The sequence below is a fragment of the Lycium barbarum genome, chromosome 8, assembly GCF_019175385.1.
Source record: "Lycium barbarum isolate Lr01 chromosome 8, ASM1917538v2, whole genome shotgun sequence".
NCBI classification, from domain to species: Eukaryota; Viridiplantae; Streptophyta; class Magnoliopsida; order Solanales; family Solanaceae; genus Lycium; species Lycium barbarum.
The window spans coordinates 115,162,292-115,188,083 of record NC_083344.1 but is presented as its reverse complement, the minus strand read 5'-3'; the positions used below and the strand labels follow the sequence as shown (position 1 = coordinate 115,188,083).

At 35.1% G+C, this 25,792-nt stretch overlaps 1 protein-coding gene and 1 pseudogene across 2 annotated transcripts; one reads left to right on the top strand and one right to left on the bottom strand.

Moving 5' to 3' along the window:
* Positions 1–1,060: 1,060 nt before the first annotated feature.
* Positions 1,061–7,141, bottom strand: LOC132606803 (protein yippee-like). Of its 2 annotated transcripts, none has more exons than XM_060320432.1 (6): positions 6,986–7,141; positions 6,581–6,690; positions 2,086–2,129; positions 1,632–1,740; positions 1,491–1,546; positions 1,061–1,397 (listed from the first exon to the last, which is right to left on the bottom strand). In XM_060320432.1, exons 2-6 carry the CDS (start codon positions 6,674–6,676, stop codon positions 1,316–1,318), a joined length of 387 nt encoding a protein of 128 aa, XP_060176415.1. In that variant the 5' UTR covers positions 6,677–6,690; positions 6,986–7,141; the 3' UTR covers positions 1,061–1,315. The 2 variants fall into 2 exon arrangements, with proteins under 2 accessions (XP_060176415.1, XP_060176416.1); XM_060320433.1 differs by lacking the exon at positions 6,986–7,141 and adding an exon at positions 6,810–6,947.
* A 6,469-nt stretch (positions 7,142–13,610) lies between these two features.
* LOC132608181 (GDSL esterase/lipase CPRD49-like) lies at positions 13,611–25,523 on the top strand (annotated as a pseudogene).
* The last annotated feature ends 269 nt before the right edge of the window (positions 25,524–25,792 follow it).

Sequence of the window (25,792 nt, the reverse complement as noted above, 5' to 3'; positions counted from 1 at the left end):
TGTTGGTTAGTACCGATAATACCTTCTATTTCTATCCCTAACCCTCTGTTTGGATGGTTGGTTCCCGTGGTTCATTAATGTACAGTATGGTATGGTACAGTATGGTGTTGTATTATATTATACTGTATTAATGAACACAATGTTTGGATAGACTGTATCGTTTGTTGTGGTTTAATAACATTTATATTGTTTAGTTTGACTGTATGCTACTGTATAATAACTTGCAAGTTTACTAAAATACCCTTAACTCTTAATTAGAAATTAATTTATATATATTAATAAAACAAAATAGGAACTTTAAAAAATAAGTAGGTAGTAGGTGGGGGTGGTGGAGAGGCGGGTGGTGTGAGGTGGGTGGTTATGGGATGAGGGTGGGGGTAGTGGGTGGTAGGGTGGGGGTGAGTGGTTGTGGGGTTGGGTGGTGGTGAGGTGTAGTGGGTGAGGGTGGTGGAGGGGTGGGTGGTGTGAGGTGGGTGGTAGGGTGGGGGTGAGTTGTTGTGGGGTGGGGTTGGGCGGTTGTGAGTTGTTGTGGGGTGGGGTTGGGCGGTTGTGAGTGGGGTAGTTAGGGGTGGGGATATGTGACAGATGAGTGGGGTAGTTAGGGTAGGGGTGGGGGTGAGTGGTAGGGTAGGGATGGGTGGGGTGGATGGTGCAGGGTGGGGAGGGGTGGGGTAGGGGTGAGTGTGTGAGTGGTAGAATGGGGGTGGGGTGGGATGGATGGTGGAGGGTGGGGTATAATAGGGAAATAAAATACGTAATCACGGAAAAATCACCAAATCCGTGATTATAAAAATTGGGACTTTTCATGGTTATATAACCATGTGATGAACCACGGGTTTACAACACCATACCACATCATTCTAAGAACCAATAGAAACAAACATGGTCTTATACAAAACCATACATTAATGAACCACGGGAAACCACCATCCAAACAGGGGGTAAATGTAGTTGTCAGTGTGATTAAGATCAAACAAAAGCCTCAGCCAAAATACTGAATCTTTCTGGTTGCTTGAACCAGCCCACTGCTGAATATTTCACTTCTGTCGAAACAAGTCAGAAAGGGAAAAGCAAGATATACTAACTGATAGACTAGAAGAATAAGAGCAAATTTTCCAATTCAAATTGTTTAGGACGAAAAGGATGACCGTTCTAAAAGCATCCTGCAAAACTTGGCTACATTGGCTATTAGCATCTAAGTTAACGAAAAATCAAGATTGCTTGTACCAACAAGGGCAGGAAGTTAGAGTATGTACCATTGAAAAAGAGATATTTGATTATTTAGGGATGAGTAGTGGTATGCCAGGATAACTACTCAAGGTTCATCTACATCGCTACCAAGCTGAGCATTGTGGCTTACTGTATAGAGGCTTCCATCTGGACCCGCGACCTTAAACCTATGCAGTAGGACAAAGAAAAATTAAAAAAAAATTAGACTCTTGAAATAGCAAGACGCAATACTTAAGCTAGCGCAAAAGCACACTACATACCTCTCGAGAATGAATTTCCCTTCCTTATACTTTTGGGTCTTGTCATGTGCAGCTTCCTGGAATATTTTGAGAGTTGTCAGTAGGAATATCAGGATAACTAGAGATCAGATGAAGAGTTAAAAATCAGATCAGGAAACTCACATATTTCCAGCCCACAATTGAGCCACACCCCACACAGAATATGTCAACAACAGTGTGCATTCCGGTCATCATCAGCCGTTCTTCTTTCTCTCCAACGGTGACATTCACACTGCAATGCACAAAAAAGGAGAAAAACATAAAACACAAAATTGCAAGTGCGAATCATGAAGCATTGGATGGAATGGTGGTTGCTAAACTATCACATCTCCAGAAAATGCAAAGAGAGTTGTGACCTCAAGTAGATTAATTGTGTTGCTAGTACTTCAAGCAATTGAAAAAGACTACCAGCCAAAAAAAAAAGGTTACTGGAGAATGCAGAGATGCCTGAATCAATATAATACAAACATTCACTGCCAAATTTAAATTTATTATAGCTTCAAGGTTTTTAAGTGTAAAAGAATATCCATATAAAATGGCAGGTATATTTGAGCTTCACAAGTCAAAGAGCACTTACACGTTATCAAAGAGGTAAGCCTTCCCATGACTGCAGTGGAATGACTGTAAAAAACTCAAGGGTCATCTTAGAATACATATATGTGAAGCATTCAGAAATCACGCAAGTGTAATGATTTGTAAGCGACCCAGTTTGCAGTTAGTAGCATAAAGACAACATAATCCAGAAGCCCAGGAATAACCCCAGTACGAACTACTAATAGTGTCAGCAAAGCTTATTAGAATGGCCAAGGTGCTCTTTTCGAGGGAATAGCCATTAGAAGTGAATAACTCCACTCAAAATTCGAAATAACCTAGCGAGCTCAATATTCACTGGGATAGGAACAAGGTAGCAATATATTGAACATGAACGTTCAAGGTGGTCTTTTCAAGGGTGTAGCCATTAGAAAGTGACAAATTTCGTTTATATTCCAAACCTAGTGAGTTCGATACTCACAGAGATTTGAATAAGATAGCAATAGATTGAAAAGGTTAGGCTTAAGGACCAGTTTTTCTGGGTGTCTTTATATAAAACTGATAACAACAAATGAAAAATTATCCAAACTTCATCATAGAAAAATGGACCGGACCCACTAAGACTGAAGGCAAACCTTCAAGATGAAACAAATCAAATAATTACCTACAAATGTAACTTATAAACACGAACCATTACATCCATCAGGTACCATAGGTTGTCAGTACAAGAAGTATGTTCACTTGCTCTATTTGGTTGTTACGTCTTTTCCCTAACAATATCAAATAGCTGATGTTTTGCATGTCTTCGTCTACCATGGTTAGTATAACAAAGTTTCACTGGTGATAGTATTAGAATGACTTCGATATACTACAGAAAACATCCAGCAAATTCAATTCAGACCAAAATATCTTCTATAGATATAGGATAGATAAATGATAATGAAGTATTAGTGTGCCAGTGTAATCAGTCATGGTTATTCGAAAAAACACAGACGTGAACCCAGCAATTTGTGGTCATCTACAACTTAACTCATTTAAAGAAAAGAAAACTCTGTAGCAGCCTTATGCCAAAAAGACCAGACTAGGCCCAGTAATTCTTGCCCAGGGTAACTGATCTATTGCAAGCTACACTAGCCTCTACTCCAGAGGTGCAGATTATGAGAGATAAGCCATGTAAAGCCAACCTCAATGATCCATACTGGCGGGATCCATTTCATTGTGGATCCTGCCAGGGTCAACACATTTGCACAATCCTACTAAATCGACAACTACAATTTTGACCAATCAGAATGGCATGTCTAGGCCCCAGAGAAAATTAATAGATAAGACGCCCTTGTATCTGAAGTCCGTTATGAGCGCCACAAACTTGATCTCAGAACATTGGCTTCACTTAGGCTACCCAATTTATTTTTTGCACAGTTTTCATCTCTCTAAATGTTTGTTTTGGCATGAAAAGGAAATTAATTGATCCTTCCCTTGTTTGATATCATTGAATCTGATCCTGCTGCTTAAAATGGAAAAGAATCATTTGTAAATTGCATGCACATTTAAGGATTTAACAAGTTAATAAAACCTACAATAATAAGGTAAGTAAATAATAGGTCCACATGAACTGAGACCAACATATTCAAACTAATAGTAGGATCCCCCTTTCCTAACTAATCCCCTTACAGTAGTGACAGATTCACGAATCACAAAGATCCTATAACTTCATGATTCTGAACTTTTTAAAGCACAAATGAGAACTTCCAAATTCATTGTATCTTGAAGATCCTATAATTTGAAGAGACTTGTATTTCTCTAAAGCACTGTTACTCAAAGTGCAAAAGCGACAATGAGTCCATCATTATTAGTTGATGGGAGACCCCTACAAGAATGCAAATGAATACAGTTTGGGCTAAACATAGTCTAGTCCTACATGGAGGCAAATCAAGTAACTCTTAAAGAGAGAAGGTTGCCTACCAAGTTGGATAACGGAGAACTTCTGAGGGACACTTATCATCTCTCCAGCCTTTGCTTTTTCCCCATATCAAGACTCTAGTACCTCAAGATGTTTACTCCAAGATAATAGCCTACATTTTTACTGGGATATATCTAGCTAGGTTTCTTCTCATAGTCCATTCCAAGTTTCCAACTAGTAGCAAAGGCACCAATTTGGTGGGGGTGGTGGGGTGAGAAGTGGGGAAAGGGAAAGGAGAGGGGGGAGAGAGAGAGAGAGAGAATTATAATCATGCGATGGTTAAAATCAGAAACTGATCCATTTTCCATTCCGAGGATGATATATCACAGAATTATTGACTCTTTTTTCTGAATAGAACTAAAAACTTCACTTTTTTTAATAGTTGATAATCGATATAATAAAGAAGTTGGTGGAAACACCATAACTCAATCAACTTTACCTCAGCCCCCAAATTAGTTGGGTCAGCCATATGAATCCCTTATATCCATTCCTCATTATTCGAGCCTATTTCGTTCAAATACTGACATATTTTAGACAACTTAATGGTTCCATAAATTATAGGCTCTATAAATGTTACACTTATTCCTACATGGACATACAAATATTCAACCAAACTAAAAAGACTCACACTGAACCTCATGTATGTATTGTGGGTAACAATTAGGCCTTAATCCAACTAGTATTGTCCAGATGGATCATTTCCTTCCATTTTGTTAGCTCTTAGCAAGATCGACAATGATTCGAAGGGATTTAGGTATTTTGAGACAATTTGGCTGCTTGCAATTTTAGTTCTACCTTGTCTTCTTTTAGAACCTTCAATCATTACGGTATCACACATCTTGATCAGCGTATTTTCAAGTTTACAAAGAACATGACACTATCTCAATCGTCCCTCTCTCTTTTTATCCTATGTGAATGTTGCTTGTATCCTCTATATGATGTAACCATTTCTCATCTGGTCCAATCTTGTATAACCCTATATCTATCTTAAGATCCGCATTTCCAAACTACTCATTTAGAATATATGTTTGAGGCTCAGCATTCACTTACATATAACATTGTTGGTTACACAACCATCACTAGAACTTGCCTTTAGCCATTCTCCTCAAAGACCACCTAGATTTCTAAACTGTCTGCATTTAAGAATCCTACCCAATCTTACTTCACCTCCCCTTTGTTCCACTTCTAGGAACTAAACTTATAGTGCAATATTCTATCTTACTTCTAATTATCCTAAAACCTGTACTCTTTAATACTGCTTCATGGTTCCATTTGAATTCCGAGCTACTTTGTCAATATTAACATTGGTGGAAACAGCTGGCCCTGACTCTCAAGCAGGCTCATCCACAGCATGGCCCACACCCTCCGTCTTTCGGTCTATCCTGACTCCCACTGTATAGAAAGTTTCTTCTTTTTTCTTTTGAGCTTCAGAGTATGGAAATATACTAGACAAGAAAATTATATTCTTTCTCCATTTGCAATAAGGTGTTAGATATCATATAGCTATGATGGAAATAAGGAGCTTGCAGTAGACTGCAACTAAGTCCCTTCTAACAGAAGACAAACATTTCGACCAAGTATGTCCAAAGTTCCAAGAAACAATATCGGCACAAAAGATCTATAAATCAAGTATGCCTCGATCCAATATTAGTTATGACCAGTTATATGCATCCTCTGTATTCATTCCACTCTGATCAAATCAGTTCCCTAATAGGCAGAACTAATATCAGCACTGAAGTTAGCAGGATATATATGGTAACGCAGTATCTCTTCTAGGCACCCGGTGGAGCTAGAATATTTAGTTTATGGGCTCCAAATCCTAGAAAAGGCAACTTAGTGGGTTCTCGATAAATTATTTATACACAGTAAGTTGATCTTTTAACACAAATACAGGATTTGGGCCTAAGCTACGGGTATGGGACCCATTAGTAGAATTGGAGCTCCACCCCTGCTTGTAGCTTACGAAAATGTCAATAAATAAAGCATCTTTTTATCCTTACAAAAAAAATGAATCTTTTATGAAACTTACAAAATTTCAAGTCCACCTGCAGATTCCTAATACAATCTTAATATAAAATCACAAAAGACATCATCCATAAAAATAAAGGAATCCAGGCAATCAGTAATACATGTGTATACAACAACAACAACATAACCAGTGTAATCCCACAAGTGGGGTCTGGGGAGGGTAAGATGTGTGCAGACCTTACCCCTACCTAGTGGCAGAGTCAAAATTTTCACTAAGGGATGTCAGAGTATAAAAGGGTAAACCCACGAAGAAGCCAAGGGGAGTCAATATATAGTATATATACATAAAGAAATTTACCTAGCTACACAATCCAGTGTAAAATTGACACCCCTTGAGTACATGTGGCTCTGCCACTCCCCTATCTTTGTGAGGAAGAGAGGTTGTTTCCAATAGATCCTCAGTCTCAAAATAATATAAGACAACAAAATAGCAAGATACAAAACAAATGCAACAACAGAAAGCAATACACATTGAAGAATAAGAAACTACGGGATAACTAAATATTACTACTAAAAGTTATACATGGTGTATTATATGCAGATAGATATATACCTTAGAAATAATGTGATCAGCCAAAGCTAGATGGGTTTGACAGTGCTTGCATTTATAGCTGTTTCCTTCAAGAGTTATCACAAATAGCCGACCCATCTTCTCTAATTACCCTTCAAAACCACAAAGATCACTGTTTTATCACTAATTAAATCATCAATAAAAACCCAAAGAAGAAATAATAGAGAAGAACCACAAGATCAAAATAAGATTTGTGTAAAAAAAAAATTACATGAATTGGTGTAAGTATCCTGTACGACAATTTTGTAAAATTAGTACTACATTATTGGTACAAAATAACCGACCCATATCATACCAGTTCGACATGAGTACGTAAATATCATATGATACAGTATACTGTACAATATCGAAAATACAGATGAAAGGAAAAAAAAAAAATGATCTCACCTAATCAATAATTGGAAAGAGAGAAAAGTATTATTAATATTTACAACAATTGAGGCATGTGTTATGTCACTTATAGCATGGCTATGTGATGGAAATTTTGAGAAACCCACTAAGAATTAAACTCCGGATTTGCAGCTGCCATATTTCCTCTTTTTTTTTTTTTTTTTTGCCAACAATTTGCATGATAAATATTACTAGTATATCCCTCCATCTTTTATATTTAGTTTTTTTTTTCACATAATTAAATTGAGAAACGGTAAAATAGATTTATGAGACCTAAAATGTAAACTAGACTTATGAGTTAACTTAAACTAGCAACATTATTTCTTGAATTGTATATTTGGGGTGTGTGTAGTATATGACTGGAAAATGTATTTTTTTTCCTCGTTTCATTGCGCACTAAATATCTTGAAATATGTTTTTCTATGAAAAATGTTTTCCTCAAAATAGTAGAAATGTTTTTCCTAAATGTTTGAGGGAAAATATGCTTTGGATAATAAAAGCAGAATAATGCATCCCAACCCACCCCCGCACTATCCACCCCTACCTGCCCCTAACCCATCTAGCTCCACACCCCTGCCTTGCCTACCCCCACGCTACCCCACCTCCGCCATGCTAACCCCTGTCACTAGAAGTTGCACTCTGAATTTAAAAACCTAATGGTGTTTTGCTTTGAATATATGCAAATGCCCTTAAAATAATATTTTTCAACTTACGTACCAAACACAAGAAAATGAGTAAAAAAATCACTTATTTTTTGAAAAAAAAAAATTCTTGAAAAACATTTTCAGCATGCCAAACACACCCTTGACTTGTAAATTATCTCCTAAGACCTGTTTACGAGTAAAGAAAATCTTAAATTTTGGCCTGTGATATTAGCATTAATAATGTTAATTATTCGTATGAAAGCATGTTAGAAACCAACCTATATAATTTTCATATATCAAAATTGGGATATAAGTATCACAAAAATTAATTATTATTGCATCAACGAATAAGTTCTTTCGATTTTTGTTGAAGTAAATGAACATATTGTTTCTATATTATCATACGTGTTTCGAACTAAATAAGTTTGTTGGAGAATTAGATATACGTCTTTTGATAATTAGGTGAGAGCCACAACAACACACAACTTTCTGGTAGCATAAACTATAAACTTATAGTACATAAAACCGTCCTTTTTCATGACAAAACTGGTTTGTAGTTTGTAAATATTTAGTTCCAGTTGTTTTGTTTCCTTAAGTCCAAATTAAAGGATCGAGGAGAAAATTGAAAATCATCAATCTATAAAATTATTACTCAAGTACTTGCTTGTAATGAAAGCTCAACAAATATTATGTCACATCTGACTTGGTTCTGATAATGCCGTTCTTTTCATGACTCTTACGTATTAAGCTTCTTTTTTCTTTGGAGGGGGTTAGCTAGATATACTTCGAAAGGCCATTAAACTTTACATAATGTTTAACACAAAGGCCATTAATGTGAAAATAGATCAAAGAATAACCCTCATGGTAGTCAATTCTCATTGGACAACCAAAGGCCGTTTATTGGAATAGAAAATTTCGAAAGAGTTAGGTTCGAATAAATTTCCTGTGTTTGAACTACAAACATGTGTGTGTATATACATACATGCATATATATATATATATATATATATATATATATATATATATATATATATATATATATATATATATATATATATATATATATATATATATATATATACCGTTTAATTGGAATAGAAAATTTTGGAAGAATTAAGTTCGAATAAATTTCCTGGGATCCTCTTCCTTTCGAACTACAAACATGGGTGTGTGTGTGTATATATGTATATCATGTCTTAAAATTGGAATGGGTTTGGGACCAAAAGAAGCTTAACGTATCGAGAGTTGTCGTGTGTTTTTTGCGCGGATTGCTTTCAAAGGCATTGGTCTTTAATTTTCGCCCCTCAAATTGCTGGTCTTTAATTTTTTTTTTTTCCCTTTCGTTAAAAAAATGACCAAAGATACTCCGGGATTCTGGGTTCGAACCCCGCTCAATAAAAATAAAAACAATTTCGCAAGGCAAAGCTTCAAGAAAATTCTGCCTTATAAGGCATAAGTAAATTCTGCCCTATAAGCCAAAATTTTGAATTTCGCAAGGCAATTTTTTTTAAGGCAATTTTTTTTTTTACATTGCTAAGATTCTACAGAAGTTAGGCCTTAATTTTGACCGAATAGGCATAATTTGCTATTAGATTCTGCCTTGCGCTTTTTCTTTTATACTATGCTAGGGTTTGAATCCAGAATCTGAGAGATATTTTCAGCCACTTAAAGTGTCGAAGGATAAAAATTAAAGACTAGCAATTTGAGGGACATAAATTAAAGACCACCCCCGAATAAGGATATTTGTGTGAATGACCCTTATCCAAGTGGATAGGCCCAGTAGTTAAGTGGGCCTTTCACAGTTACAGGGCCAATTAGCAGTAATGTCCTTATATTGGGGTGGTCTTTAAGTTTTGGCCATCAAGATGAAAGTATTTAACTTTTGCCCTTCACTTAAAACCTTAGAGTTTCGGGTTCGAATTTCTGCTCAGTTTTTTTTTTAAAAAATAGCTAGGCAGAGGTTGCCAAAAACTCTACCTTGCGATTTCTTTTTTTAATGAGCTGAGGTTCCAACCCACAACGTCGGGGTATTAGGCGAAGAGCAAAACTTAAAGACCACCAATTTGAAGGGAAAAAATTAAAGACCACCCCAAATGAAGGTCAATCCGTACAAAAAAAAAAAAAGTAGTTACAGCATCTTTGGATAGCAAAGCCCAAAAGGACAACCATGGTAAAATGTCTTTTTTTTTAAAAGAAATACTCTCTCGTTCTAATTTATATGATACATTTTCCTTTTAGTCTATCTCAAAAATAATAATACATTTCTATATTTAAAAATAATTTAAGTTCAAATTTCCCCTTTTACCCTTAATGAAATGATTTATAGTCGCACAAATATCTATGACTTGTTTTAGGCCACAAGTTTCAAAAAATTCCTTTATTTCTTAAACTATGTGCCTAGTCAAAGTATATCACATATATTGGGATAGAGGGAGTAGCCATTTTTTAGACCTTTAGTTAAGTTGCAGCCAGTATTTCAAAATTATTTTAATGTTTAATTATTTTAATGTAAAAATAAAATTTTAACAAAAATATCCCTATAATTAGAAACAAGGAAAAAATTCCAGAATTTGTTTACTGGAGTTCGAACATTTACTTGTTGGAACTCCGTGAACTGTTCCTGTAGTTTGAATTTTGAAATTCTAGCAATTTATTACACTTAGATTATGAAAAGTTTGAACTCCATGGATCATCTAAGGAGTTTGAACCTTCAGAAAATTTCACATTTAGATTGTGAAAAGTTTGAACTCCATGAATCGTTCCTGGAGTTTGAACTGATAAAAGTTTGAACTCCATTAATTGTTCATGCAGTTTGAAACTCCAACACATTTGTCGGAGTTCCACTTATCAAAGTTTGAACTCCAGCACCATGTGTTGGAATTTTTTCATGTTTTAACTAAGGATATTTTTGTTTAAATTTTATATTCGCATTAAAAATTTGCCACTTTTTACTAATCATCCCACTTAAATTTTACCTTTTTTGTGTGGATCAGCAGCTAAGCCCAATGGGCAGATGTTTATACACTAACATAAACTCACAAAGTCCCTTTTCAAGGTCCAGCTCTGCATTCCTTTGGAATTCGATGTACTAAGTGACAAGAAATTAATTAATTCCAGAATCCAGATCAATACCAAGGCTGGGAAAATGGAGGTGGCTGTCCAAGCAGGATGAAAGACATCTCAACCTGCCCAATTTAATTCTCTTGAATTTATGATTGTATTGGTCAAAACCATTTGTATCACATTACTAGTTGGGGATAGCTAATAGCTAGAGGTAAAACTAGTAACTAAATAATATCAAAAATGAGTAAATACTCCCACAAAGAATATTATTTAGATTGCAGCTGGCAAGATTCTGGTTTTGATGTATGAACGCAAATATGAATGTGCATGTAAAATACAAAGTAAGCTTGCTAAGATGCTTACCTTTTCGTACCCAGTTGTCATGGCCTGATTTTGGGATTTTCCTTTTACCATAACTTAATTGTGTCTAATAGATATGTACGTGTTTAATATTTTATATGTATATACCTATTTACAACATACTAAGTAGGCGTTTGGCCATAGACACCAAAAATAAATTCGCTTTTTTTTTGGAATTTTTGAAATTGGAGTTGGAGTTGATTAAAGTATTTGCAAATAGTATTTGCTTTTTTTTAATGTACTTTTTTCAATAAACATGAAATATGATTTATACCCCTAATTTTTAAGAACTAACAAAATCACCAAAGATAGAAAACAATAGTTTTCAAATATCTACATAGATGTAAATACTGATATTTTCTTCACAAACACAGCCAAGAATAACTAGAATGTTCGTAATTAAACATTACAAAGCACTAACTAATGAATAAAAGAGCGAGCAACTCATGACTAAGGAAATATTGACAGGAATTAATAAACATAATTACAGCAAAACCACTGAACATGATTATTAAAAATCAACAACACTATTAATTTGCTATTCTTTAATATAATTCTCCCACATTCTGTGAGCAATCTGTTCTCGTCGAGCATGCATTTCCCGATCAGCTGACCGAGAAGACGAAGATGCATTGTTAATCCCCGTTCCTTGTTCATCGGTGCCATCAACATCTATATCATCGTGTTCATACTTTATAAATATTCCATCACTGCTTTGGTGTTCCCGTAAAAATTATGCAACACAGCACAATCAATTACAATCCTAACTTGTGTGTCTACATCATAATTGTTCATGACATGTCAGAATATTTTGAATCTACTTTTCCATGCTCCAAATGTTCTTTCAATCACATTGTGTAGAGATGAGTGTCTATAGTTAAATAACTCTTTGCCGTTTTGAGGCTCTCTTTCACTCCCTCTGTAGTCATTCAAAAGGTCCGTATCCCTTTGTATGGCGCTAAAAATCATTTCGTGTTCCGAAAACCAGCGTCAACAATGTAATATTTATCTATTAAAATAAAATAAATGTAACTACTCAAACAAGGTAACAACAAATGAAATATAATGTATTTCAGGTTATATACCTTGTGGTGGAAAAGAAAATTTTACCTCCGGGTCAACAATTGCATTCTCAAGCACTCTACTGTCATGTGCAGTACCTTCCCAACTTGAAGGGTAAACTTTGAAAAATGAAAGAGAAAAGTAACAGTCCAAAAAGTGAAAATTGTGAAAAAAAAAAAAAAAACTGAAAAAAAGTGGAAAAAAAAATAAAAATTCCCGTGGCCAAATGGGTCCTAAATTATGCTTAAAGTGGGTAGCCCCAGTTGCATTTCCCTAAGAAGTTAATTTCAAAAATTGAAAAATTTGATATGCCCCACCCACCCCCACGATTCTATTGTCTTACTTTTCAACGTACCTATAGCAATGAAGCAATAAGTTAAAAATTGACAACTGCGGTTGCAACTCGCAATGAGTGCTTTTAAAAGAAGAACAAATCCATACAAAAGTTTAGCATTTGCCGAGGTGGAAAGAAATCTTTCTAATACAAGAATATACAATAAAAAGGGGACATGCAACGGTGTAAGAATGTTGATGTTTTCCTATTTAAATAATCGGAAAATGGCCAAATATACCCTGTATTATTGAAAAAGATCTAAATATAACCTTCGTTATATTTTGGATTAAAATATATCCTGTCATTATATTTGGGTTTCAAATATATCGCTTCTTTATACTTTAACACAAATATACCCTTCATTTTAATGGAGGGACACTTGTCATCATCCTATTTGCCTATTTTAAACTATCCACTAATTAATTAAAATTCAACGCATAACCCGGTATCCAATTAAAAAGACTCATGACCCGATATCCTATTTTTCAATGGCTGCTTCTTCAAATGCCGGCACCCTGTTCGCCGGTACGCCGGAGCTACTCAATGCACGACGATAACTACCAAATGGTGGATAAGAGGTCCTGCCCAAGCAAAAATTCTTCAGTCTGCCTTACCTCGTCAGAAATCATAAAACCATTCTAACTTCTCAGGATATAAGGGAGTGTAAAAGAAAAAATTAATTAATAAAGCTCAAATGCAAGAAGTTTGAGTTCACTCTAACTAACATTTTGTTTGGATGATTCTAAAAGGAAGTTCCCATTGTATAAATTCCGATCATCTAGAATTCCATTTTCATGTTCTTCTTTTTTCAAAGCATTGAAGCGGATCGAAACACAATTATTTTCAGTCAAATAACGAACCAAACAAATAGATTTTTTTAATTAATTCAAAACCGAAAGAAAATTAAAATGCACCATTCAAAATTTTCGGGTCATGGATCTTTTACTTGGATACCGGGTTATGAGTTGATTTTTAATTAATTAGTGAATAATTTAAAATAGGCAAATAGAATGATGACACGTGTCCTTCAGTTAAAATGAGGGTAATTTCTGTGCTAAAGTATAAGACAGAGATATATTTAAACTCAAATTATAACGACAGAAATATATTTGGACTCAAAATATAACGAAAGGTATATTTGGCCCTTTTTTCAATAAGGATGGTTGGACCAAATAGACCACAAATAGTTCTATTTGGATCATCAATAGTACAGTTCAGCTATAGTCATGAAGGCTGGGGTGCTATTCTCACTGATTTATACGCTTGCAAGGTATTTATCTCTTCTTCTTCCTTTAATTTGTTGTTTTCTTTTCCATGTTTTGTTTCTTTCAGTTAGTTCTGCAAGTAGAGGATAAAATTGTTGAGTTTGGGTTTTAGCATCCAGTTAATGATTGTAAATTTTAATTGAAGAGCTCTGAGAGAAAGCACTAGTATTAAATACTACTTTTGGCCCTTTTATTTTATTTCAAATTGCAGTGTCCGCTCAAAACTTGAGTCCGGAACCAAAATGACCCAAAAAAAAAAAAAAATTTGAACCAAAATATCCCAACAAAAAAAAAAGTGACATAAATATCTTTAGCGCAGTAATTTAATGCGCTAAAAGACTTAACCGTAACGGCGCGGTTAAGGAACCCATTTTAAAAAAAAAATTGGCAACACTTAGTGTTTTTTTCCATACTTTAACCAATAATTAGTCATGTGTCAAGACTCCGAAACATCAATATTTTATATAGAACCTGATATTTTTTTCTGCGTACAATAATATAGGCTCAATACATCAAGGATACGTAAACGTTCGAATCGTCATTTTAGGGGTTGAAAAGGTGTTCGAAGTAAGTTTTGTTTGAAAACTTTAGATTTAAGTGCTCTATTTTTATAAGGTTATTTTAGTCAACTTTATATGTCGAAAAAATTAGTCAGCTTTATTTTGAAAAATTGAAACCACAAAAGTGAAATTGACATTCACAGCTACATTGCCCCGAATTTTATTTTATTTTTTTACCGAACATTTTATTGCTTTCCTCCTCTTGTATTTACATTAAAATCCTAGTTTGTCCATCTCTCAGACAGTGGGATCTTCTCTAATGAAAACAAAACCCCTATGCACATATCCGCTACCCACTTTATCTACCTCCCTATTTTGATTCTCGATGCATATAATTTTTCTATCCAAGCCTTATCTTTGCACTTCTTCCTATACATTAATTCAAAAATTCGCTGCTTGCATTCCAGTTGTACTTGGCTACTTACCAGTTGGGGTCTAGGTACTTTGTTGTTCCAAAGTGCTCCATTCCTTGCCGACCATATGTGATATATTGTTGCTTTGACTACAGCCCATTGGAAAGCTCTGCTAATATTCCCCTTTGCTTTTCTTGCAATGCTTCTCCATATTTGTTGTGCATTCTCACATCTTGTCTTTACATTTAACCATTGCATTAATTCCTTCATGCACTGTTTAGAAAAGATACACCTGAAGAAAAGGTGGTTAGTGGTCTCTGGGTGCTCTCCACATAGCAGGCATGCTTCCTCTTTGATTATTCCCATTCTCTTCAGCCTGTCCCTTGTCAGCAGTCGCCTTTTCATTGCAAGCCAGCTAATAAAACTGTGCTTTGGGATGCTTGCAGTGTTCCAAACTCCTCTCCACCATGGCCACTCAATACCAGCTCCCTTTCTCCATTGGTAGCCACTTTTGATAGTGTACTTGCCATGGGCTGTGAGCCACCCATTTTGTGTATATCCAGCTTCAAATTTGCTCCTTAACCTGCATATTTTCTTCCAATACCAGCTACTGTTTTGTGGATGCTGGTATTGCCACCAGTCTGTCTCTTTTAGATAGATGTGATTCACCCATTTGACCCAGAGGTTGTCAGTCTTGTTTGCTATATTCGACATATATTTTGCTACCGCTGCTTCATTTCATATATGGCAGTCTTTCACTCCAGTCCTCCCTCTTTTTGTGGTTTGCATATATCGTCCCAAGCTACTAGTGGTGATTTACCTGTTGTAGCATGCCCACGCCAAATAAAATTTCTGCAAATAGCAACTATCTCCTTTATAACTCCCATTGGTGGTAGAAAACTGGAGGACCAATACGCATGAATGTTCATCAGTACTGAATTTACTAGCTGGACTCTCCCAGCATAATAGAGATTCCTAGAGCCCCATGTCCTAATTTTGGCCACCATTTTTTCCCCCAGCATTTCACATTCTACTGCTGAGAGCCTTTCGGATGATATGGGCACCCCTAGGTATCTGAATGGTAGTCTTCCTTTTGAGTATCCAGTTAATTCACAAAGGTCATCTACCATCTGAGCAGGCATGTTGGCTGAGAATATATTTGATTTAGCATTGCTGGTGGTTAGACCTGATGCCTCTGAGAAGGTTTTCATTCCCCTTAGCATCAGTACCACTGGTAGGAATTCCCCTTTGCTGAATATGAGCATGTCATCCGCAAAACAGAGATGGTTAAGCTTTAGGCTCCTACATTTTGTGTGGCATTCAAATCCTTCTTGTTCGGATACCCACTTCATGATCCTTGTGAAGTACTCCATACATATGACAAACAATAGGGGGGATAAGGGATCACCTTGCCTGAGGCCTCTTTTCCCCTCTATATTGCCATGTAGTCCTCCATTTATAGCAATAGTATACTTAGTTGTGGACACACACTCCATTACCCATCTAATAAATTTATGAGGAAAGTTCAGCCCATGTAGCATTTCCTTCACAAAATCCCATTCCACAATGTCATAAGCCTTTCTCGGGTCTATTTTTATTAAGCAGCTTCTAGTTGTGTTTTTCCTGTTGTATAGCCTCACTAGATCTTGACATATAAGTATGTTTTGCACTATTGTCCTCCCAGCAACAAAAGCACTTTGATTTTCTGACACTATCCCAGGTAATACTTCCTTCAGTCTGTTGCACATTATCTTGGATATTATTTTATATAGGGTGTTGCAGCACGCTATTGGTCTGTAGTCCAACACTGAATCAGCATGGTTGCTTTTGGGAATCAGTGTTAGGACTGTATCATTTACCCCTTTCAGCAGCCTCCCTGTATCAAAGAACTCCATGACTCCATCCACTAAGTAGTTTTTCACAGTTTCCTAACTATCCTTGAAGAACTAACACCCATACCCATCCGGGCCTGGGGCCTTGTCTCCATGTATTTCCCATAGGGCTGCTTTAAGCTCTTTCTCTGTGAACCTCTCTATTAGCCTGCTTCTTTGCTCTTCGGTTACCAATGCTCCACTTCTGATTATTTCACTATTAGCATGCTGCCTTTGATCATTCCTGGTTCCCAGCAACTGCTTATAATAGTCAATGAAAGCATTTGCAACCCCCTTTAGATCTGTTGCTGGGCTCCCATCAGCTATTTTAACTGAGAAAATTCTATTTTGGGTTCTTCTTGCTTTTAGTGCATTGTGGTAGAACCTTGTGTTTTGGTCCCCTTCTTTGAGCCATTGTATTTTGCTTCTCTGTCTGAGAAACATTTCTCTGGCCTTATCCAGTTTAATACACTCCTGGTTTAGTGTGATCTCTTGTTCTATCAGTGTTCCATTCTTGGGATGTTGCTGGATTTTTTGTTGACATTGTATTAGCTTTTCCATTGCTTCTTCTACCTGTATTTCAATTCTACTAAACCTGTCTTTGTTTAGTGCAAGTAGCACTTTCTTCAATCTGTTAAGCTTTCCTACCACCTGGAACAATTTCCTTCATGTTGCTCTTGCTTCCCAACTTGCTTTCACGTTTTCTTTGTAGTCAGGTACCATGTTCCACATATTAAAATATTTGAATTGTTTCCTTCCTTGTGTCCCTCCATTCTCCCATATGATGATACCAGGGCAGTGGTCAAAAACACCTTCATTCTTGCAATGGACCTCTGATGCTGGGAGTTGATTGATCCAATCACTGTTCACCAAGACTCTATCTATCCTGCTTTGCACCCTATTTTCCACTCTTTGCTTATTGCTCCAGGCAAAAAATGCACCAGATGATTTCAGGTCTTGTAGCTCTGTATCTGCCACACATTTCCTAAAATCTCTTAGTTAAGCAAGTGTGACTGGGCTTCCCATTCTTTCCTCTCTGTGTAGTATGCAGTTGAAGTCCCCCATTATTGCCCAAGGTCCTTGGACTTTACTGTGTATATGCCTGATTTCTGCCCACAACTCCCTTCGTAGTACACATTCATTGAACCCATACACCATAGTTATATTGAATTTGTGACCAGTACCTCTGTGTTTCACTTTACAGTGAATCAGCTGCGCTGTTACTACTTCAATGTCTACCTCATTTATTCCCGGCTTCCAAAGTACCCATATTTTACCTCCAGGGTGTGCTGAAAGGTTTGTTGTAAATGAGCATCCTTTATAAAGATTAAGAGCAGCCAGTTGGGCTTTTGTTCTCTTAATCTTAGTTTCCAGAAGTCCAAATAGACTCACCTTGGAGTTCTGAATAAACACCTGCATCTCCTGTTGTTTAGGTCTTCTATTTAGACCTCTGGTATTCCAGAATCCGATGTTATCCATGGGGTATGGGGTTTCCCCCTTTTCTCCTCATTTCAGGTACCCCTCTTTCCTCTTCTGGTTTATTATTTTGTGGTGGCTGCATCTCCTGTGTGTTTGCATTCTTTTCATGCCTTGTACTTGAGCTACATTGCCCCTCTTCTTTCTCAGCTGATTCTGCTTGGTTCAAAGGTTCAAAAGTATTTTTCGTATTCAGCAGCCGCTCAGGTATGGTGTTCTGTTATCTCTTTGGTGACACAACTTTGTAATGTTGTTGTGGTGGCTTGTTGTGCCCTGCTCATGGTTTTTCCTGATTGTTGCATTGTTCAATTGTGTCCCCTTGTTGTTTGCCCAAGTTCAGTCTAGCAGCCCATGCTTCACCCCTCTTCTGTCTCCTATAGTCTCCAATTTCATGGCCAAATTTTTTACACCTGGTATACATTACTGGCTTCCATTCATACTCCACCTCTTGTTCAATTATTCTTCCATATTCATTCTCAAACATTATCTCAGTTGGGTATGGTTTATCTAGTGGCATTTCCACCAATATTCTAGCAAATGTAAGTCTGTCCTTCTGTGTCGTTGCTTTATCTGCTTTCAATGGAGTCCCTACCAGGCTTGCTATCTTTGTCAATGCTCCTTTACCCCAATATTTAATATCAAGCCCTCGTAATCTGATCCATATTGGTACTTTGTTCATTGTTTCTTTTGTGATGTCAATTTCAGGCCTCCATAGCTTTACCACTATTGGTTTTCTGTCAAACATCTGCACTCCTTGTTCCACAGCTTGCCCTCTACTATCAGCACAATGAAATCTCACTAAGAACACACCCCTGTTCGCCATTGCAACTTTTTCTATCCCCAATCCTTTCCATATTCTCAAAAAATACCCCTTCATGACACTTTGGGGGAGGGGGGTTTCGATCCTAGGACATAGCATACAACTGTTGTGCTCCAATAATCTACTTCCTCTTTAATGTCATCTAGGGTTATTTTCACATTTGTGGTCTCCGTCGCATTACCCGTTAAGTCAAATCCCTCTTCTATCGGTGTTTCCCCAACTACTTTACTCCATGGAGTTGCCAATTTCAAGTCTAGGGTTTGTATCTTACCTGAGATTTGTTCCCCATTGGCTTCATTTTCCACTTGATCTGCCCATGCCTCTTTCATAGGGCTTTGTTGTATCTCCGCCACTCCCATGTTTTCCCCCACTGGCGTGTTCACCGGAGTTTTGTTCTGGCTTAGCGTGAATGGCACTATTCCTTGCCCCGAAATTTTTACGTTGAAATCTATTGCGTATCATCATATTATAAGTAACGAAAACTAAAAACTTCAAGCCAATTTGGGGAAAAATTGAAATTGAATAGGATAACAAGTGTTTTTTAAAAAATTGGCTCGGCCAAACCACCTTGTGACAGTTTTTCCGCGTAGATCTCGAAAAAATACACAAAGATAAAAAAAAAAAATCGCATAAAACGGACATTCCAGCGCAACCATCTAAAATTTGACCACTTTACAACTAGTTTTTCTCCCTATATTTTTAGAATTAGATTTATATTTAAAATAAAGTTATGTCTAGATTAAAAAAATAACACGCTTAAATCAAAACCTTAAAAAATAAAACACTTAAACCTAAAGTTTCCAAACAAAACTTACTTCGGGTACCTTTTCAACCCCTAAAATGACGATCCGAACGTTTACGTATCCTTGATGTATTAAGCCTACATTATAGTGCGCAAAAAAAAAAATATCAGGTTCTATATAAAATATTGACGTTTTGGAGTCTTGACACAGGACTAATCGTTGGTCAAAGTATGGAAAAAACACTAAGTGTTGCAAAGAAAAGATTTATTAAAATAAGATGTTGCGATCTTTTTATGGAAAAAAACACTAAGTGTTCCTTAAGTGAGTTATTTTTTAATGAGTAACTTTATTTAGAATATGTTGCAAAAAAAAAAAATCGCGTAAATCGGACATCCGAGCGCAAAAAATCGCGTAAATCGGACGTTCGAGCGCAAAAAATCGCGTAAATCGGACGTCCGAGCACAAAAAATCGCGTATATTCGAAATAAAGTTACGCTTTAAAAAAATAACACACATAAATCTAAACCCTAAAAATAAAAAACTTTAAGCTAATGAAAACAAAGCCAATTTTTTTTTTACTGTTTCTATAACGCAGTAAAATACTGCGTTATAGATTTTTTTTTACTGGGTTCTATAGCGCAGTATTTTACTGCGTTAAATGACTTAGCCGCGCCATCACGGTTAAGTCCTTTAGCGCAGTAATTTACTGCGCTAAAGGGCGCAGTAAATTACTACGCTAAAGATACTTATGTCACCTTTTTTTTTTATTGGGGGTATTTTGGTTCAAATTTTTTTTTTTTTTTTGGGTCATTTTAGTTCTGGACTCCTCAAAACTTATAGGCCACATAGGCAATTGCCTAAGGCCCCACAATTATGGGGGTCACACATTATTTTATAGGTCAAATTACACCCTATGTTAATTAAGGTAATAATACAATCAAAATTGACCCATTTTTTAAAATTTTACAAAATATGACTCACTCCCTCCTCCTCCTCTCTCTTTCTACATAGGCACATGAACTCCCTATCTCTTCTTCCACCAGACAAGCCTATGTGTGACAGTGCCTTTAGTAAAATTTCAACAATTCAGAGAAAATAATGAAGTACACAAATATTAGCAACAATATTTGGAGTAATTCATTTTTTTTAAATACAAGCCAAGTATATGACAAAGCTCAATTTTAACATTTATAGATTTCGAAGTTATCTTTAATTTGATTTGAGGAGTTCGAATTTGTTGAATAGAATCTGTTGTTTGAAGCTAAAAAAACGTGATTATCTATTGATTTAACATGAACAAGAAGCAGAAACTCCATAAGCGGCCATTGTTAATGCTCGAAGCTTCAAAGTTTGAAATCAGGTTTTTATAAATAAGCTCCATTTTAAGTGGATATTGTTGCAAAAGATCGGGTACGTATTGAAGAACCTAAATATGAAATTTAGGGTGATGTGGTGTAGCTTTTGAGGTGTTTTGGATGGATTTGGTGCTTGGATTCAAGAAAGAAGATGAAGTTAGTTTTTGTATAATAGTATATAATATTGTATAATAGCGTATAGGAGTGTATAAACACCTCTTATAATTTTGTATAATGTTGTAGAATACTGTATAATAGAGTATATGTGTATATAAACACCTCTTATAACTTTGTATAATGTTTGTATACTGAGTGTATAATATTGTATATCGAGTTTTTAAACATTGTTGTAAAAAAAAAATCGGAGTTTTGTAAAATGGTGTATACCATGTGTATAATATTGTGTACCCGATTTTGAATGATTGTGTATAAATGTGTATACGCGATTATTTTCGCGTATAATATTGTATAATTATATTTTCTAGTATATATACCTACACATTGTACAATATTTGTATAATTGTGTAGACGTTCGTATTTTCGTGTATAATATTGTATAATAATATTTTTTTAGTGTATATACCTACACATTATACAATAGTTGTATAATTGTGCATAAATGTGTATACATTCATATTTGCTTGTATAATATTGTATAATTATATTTTTTAGTGTATATGCCTAAACATTATACATCTTCAAACACTTATATATATAATGTACCTATCTTTTGTATATAAGTGTATAATACTATATAAAAGTGTTTTTGGGCAAAAGCTTTGCAATGTAAATTTTGGGCTATTTTTTTGCAATGTAAGTAAGCAAATTGTATATTTATGAAATTTTTCCTATTTTATATGAACTATTTTTTTTTTTAAAAAAATATCTAGTAGTTTAGAAAAAAATTACCACCTATTGGGTTGTTGCATAAAAAGGGGAATCAGCAACCAAAAAAAAAAAGCATAAAAAAGGGAAGAAAAGTGACCTTTTGGGATTGGAAGAGAATAAGAAAAGTTGGTGAAAGAAAGATGAAAAGTACCATTCATAAAGACAATATTTTAGGGACACGTAATTTCATACTAAGAGTGTAGCACTATAGCTGATACATCTTTTCTCTATTAAATTATTGTACTTTATATTTAACTTTTTAGTTTTTTCTAAACATTTTTTAACTTTTTCTCAATATTCATTATTTATCAAACACAAAAGTTTTCTTTGATTTTTTATTCTTCAATCTCAACTAAACTCTTTAATCTTTCTTCTCCATATGCTCAAAATCAATTGATCAAACACTATTTTGAGATGAAAAAAGAGTCTAAGATATACTTTGGATTTCGTTTTCAAGTTTCAAGGGTTGTGGATTTGGAAGAGCGAAAATTATTTTAAAACAAGTTATCCATCTCTTGAATCAGGCTCTATCTTTCTACTTTTATTAGTTTTCATACTTTTTATTTATATTAATATTTCATTTGTATATGTATCAAGAAAGATTGAACGGATTAGCTATATTGTCAATTGAAAAAGAACTATTAGACGATATTGATATAAAAAAAATTATTTGTAATTTTGCGTCTCAAAAAGCTAGAAAAAGAAATTTTAATATATATATATATATATTATTTTTTAAGTTAAGGCCCCTCATTAGAGTTTGGCCTTAGGCCCCTGATATGGTTGAGCCGCCCCTGGTTCAGAATAGGTGTCCACTTACATAATCAAGATAGCATTAACTTTGTTTTTTTTGGATTTGCACTTATTAAATGCTATGTTACCAAATCTTAATGTGTCAAGTTAATAGTACTCATGCAAATTTTAATTAAGAGTATTTTAGTCAAAATACCTATTTTTTCTAGAAGTTAGTATTATCTTAAGGATATGCTAACGGCTAAGTGAGTACTTATTTTGAACCAGAAGGAGTACTTACTTGCGCCTTGTGTTTTTACCAAACGAACAAATGCAAGACACATAGCTTTTGTTTACATATTTTCACTTAATCATGATTAACTTATATGTAATTCTTACTTTAATTTGTAACTGCAAAGGTTAACTTCTTGATTGGTGTAACTGTAAACATGCATGCTCAAATTAAAATTGAATGTCCTATGTGCTTAGTTGAACGATAGGAGAACACAAAAGATGGAGATAGTATATTAGGGGATCAAAACATTTTTTTTTATACCCCCTGTTATATTAAAACCAGTTTGGTTATGCTTTGTTATAGGGATAGTGCTTCGTGGATATGGTGGTTGGAACACAAGGCTCGCTCTTCAAGTCTTGGACCAAATATTTCCCAAGGTATTACAATGCTGATAATTTCATCAAAGGTCACTCATCTGTAACAAGAAAATCCTTCATTTTTGCCTAGGTATCACAAAAAAGTTATTAAACAATTTTTTTTGTAAGGAAAAAGGTATTCAACTTTACCTACTTCTCAAATAAAATGTCTCTTTTGTTTTTCCTCCTAATGACTTTCGGTGATACTTACAAAATTGAATGACTTTTTTGTTATAAAAATAGTTTAGTGACTTTCGTGATATTTAGATAGAATCGTTAAAAAAAAATAGTTTATAGAAAAACAAAATAACAGTTGAGCGACCATCCATATAATTAACCCAGTAGATTGTTGAAGAAGCTATCGTATGCTTAATAATATTTATTTGTTCATATAATTAAGGATGCAGCTGTACAACATCACTTGTAATTGTATACTTTGGTGGGAATGACTCAGTGAGACCTGATCCAAATGGTCTAAGTACTTCTCACGTTCCTCTTCTTGAATATGTACAAAACATGAAGAAAATCATACTTCATCTCAAGGTAACCATTTTAATTTGAACTCAACTGTGTGTCCATCATTATATTATTCTTGCCGAATGAAAGTGTAAAAAAAATAAAAAAGAAAAAAGAAAAACTCCGAGCAAATAATAAACACAAAATATTATAAAGATTAAAATTATACGCTATCAAATTGAATTTTTTTGATTTATTAATTGCTTGCAGAGCCTATCGGAAAAGACTCGGATAATAATTCTTAGTACTCCAGCAGTGAATGAAGAACAGATCATCAAAGTATACGGGTAATATATAATGATATTTAACTAAAACAGGGCTTTAGACTAATTTTCATAACTCAGCAAGGAAATTTGTCGGAAATTGGCTGGTTGGAAATGATTCCAAACGAACTTTATCTCACATTTTTAATAGCATTCTGATGGAATGTCCATCTGAAATGTTTTCGACGTACTTTTCGTCAAAATGTCATATTTCCAATAACAGGATGCCCGTCGGAAATTCACGTATTTTAGTTCTTAGCAGGGAAATTCGCGGTAATTGGCTCGTCAGAAAGTGTTTTGACAAACTTTTCGTTAGAAATCTCACATCTTTGACAGCGTTCTAACGGAATGTCCGTCAGAAATTCACTTGTCGGAACATTTTCAACGAACTTTTCGTCAGAAATCTCATACTTTTAACAGCGTTTCGACGGAATAATTCGCATTTTGTTAGTGATGGCTTGCTATTATTGTTTGCTTTTGGAAACCAAAAATTCTCGGCGTTCGAATGAGTCATCACAGAAATATTCAGAAGCTTGCATAAAAATGTGCCAAGAGTTGGGCATCAAGGTGATAGATCTTTGGACTGCACTTCAAAATCGAGACGATTGGTTAACTGCTCATTTCACGTAGGTTTGCTATCTTAATTTAAAGCTTCAATTATTAGTTAGTAGTAAATAATTGATTGAAAAATTAAATTCGTGGCTTAAGGTGTATAATATTCTTGCAATATGGTTGAACCTCACCTAATTCTTGGACCAAACCTTCAATATTCTTGACAAATCCTTAAAGGCACAAAATTTTTGATTTTTAATTTATATGAACTCAGTATATATTTTCTTATATGATCAATGCAGTTTAATCTATTAATATAGCAAGCATAATGCTATAAAAGGATTTTTCTTAAAATATAGCAGACCTAGCTAGGTATTACTTTAATTATTGCAGTATAACAGTATTTGTGCATGAAACCTAAACTCTAAAATATTTACTAGACTTATGGTGCAAAAACATGATTACTCCTTTTTAGAGCTTACTAGGAGAAAAGAACTCTTGAATCCTAACTCTTGCGCGACATTTCCGTATTGAGAAACCTTAATTGCCTCACAAGTGCAACCCCCACAAGTGATTTTCTTTGGTGTTTGTCAGAGGATTTAGTTGATATATACTGATAGTGTAGATTTTTTATACCATTTAATATAATATATCACTTCTTAGTAGGTAAACTACCTTATATTCCAAATTTAGATTCACTTGTTATGAACAATAACCTATTACTAGCTTATATAAGCTAAAGTGCTTATATCATCAGTGTATATAAGTTAAACTCAAATCAACTCTGACTTCTTCTTATATTTGGGTGTGAAGGGATGGGGTTCATTTATCAGCAGAAGGAAGCAAAGTTGTGGTTAAGGAAATATTAAAGGTTGTGAAAGAAGCAGAGTGGGAGCCAAATCTACATTGGAGATCATTGCCCACTGAATTTGCAGAATATTCACCTTGTATCTTTGTTGGGCCTGATAGTAAGACTGCTGTTAATGCTGCTGATATGGACTTTGACTGGCAAGCCCAGTGGATCTGATCAATTGTTTTAGGACTTCTAAAACAATGAAGCCCATCATTGTGGAAAAGCCCACTTTTCTTGACCCGTTTCAGAAATAATTTGAAGTTCTCTTCAATGTTCACGTTATCAATTCTTGTCTTCAATCCATATTATCTGTTTGTTAAGATTTTACATAGCTTGAACTGTGATGCCATAATGTTTAGCTATTCTTGATCCCCAAGACGCCTTTGGTTGATGTTCACACTTGATTCACCATCTACACTTACTACATTCACTTTCGGAAATTG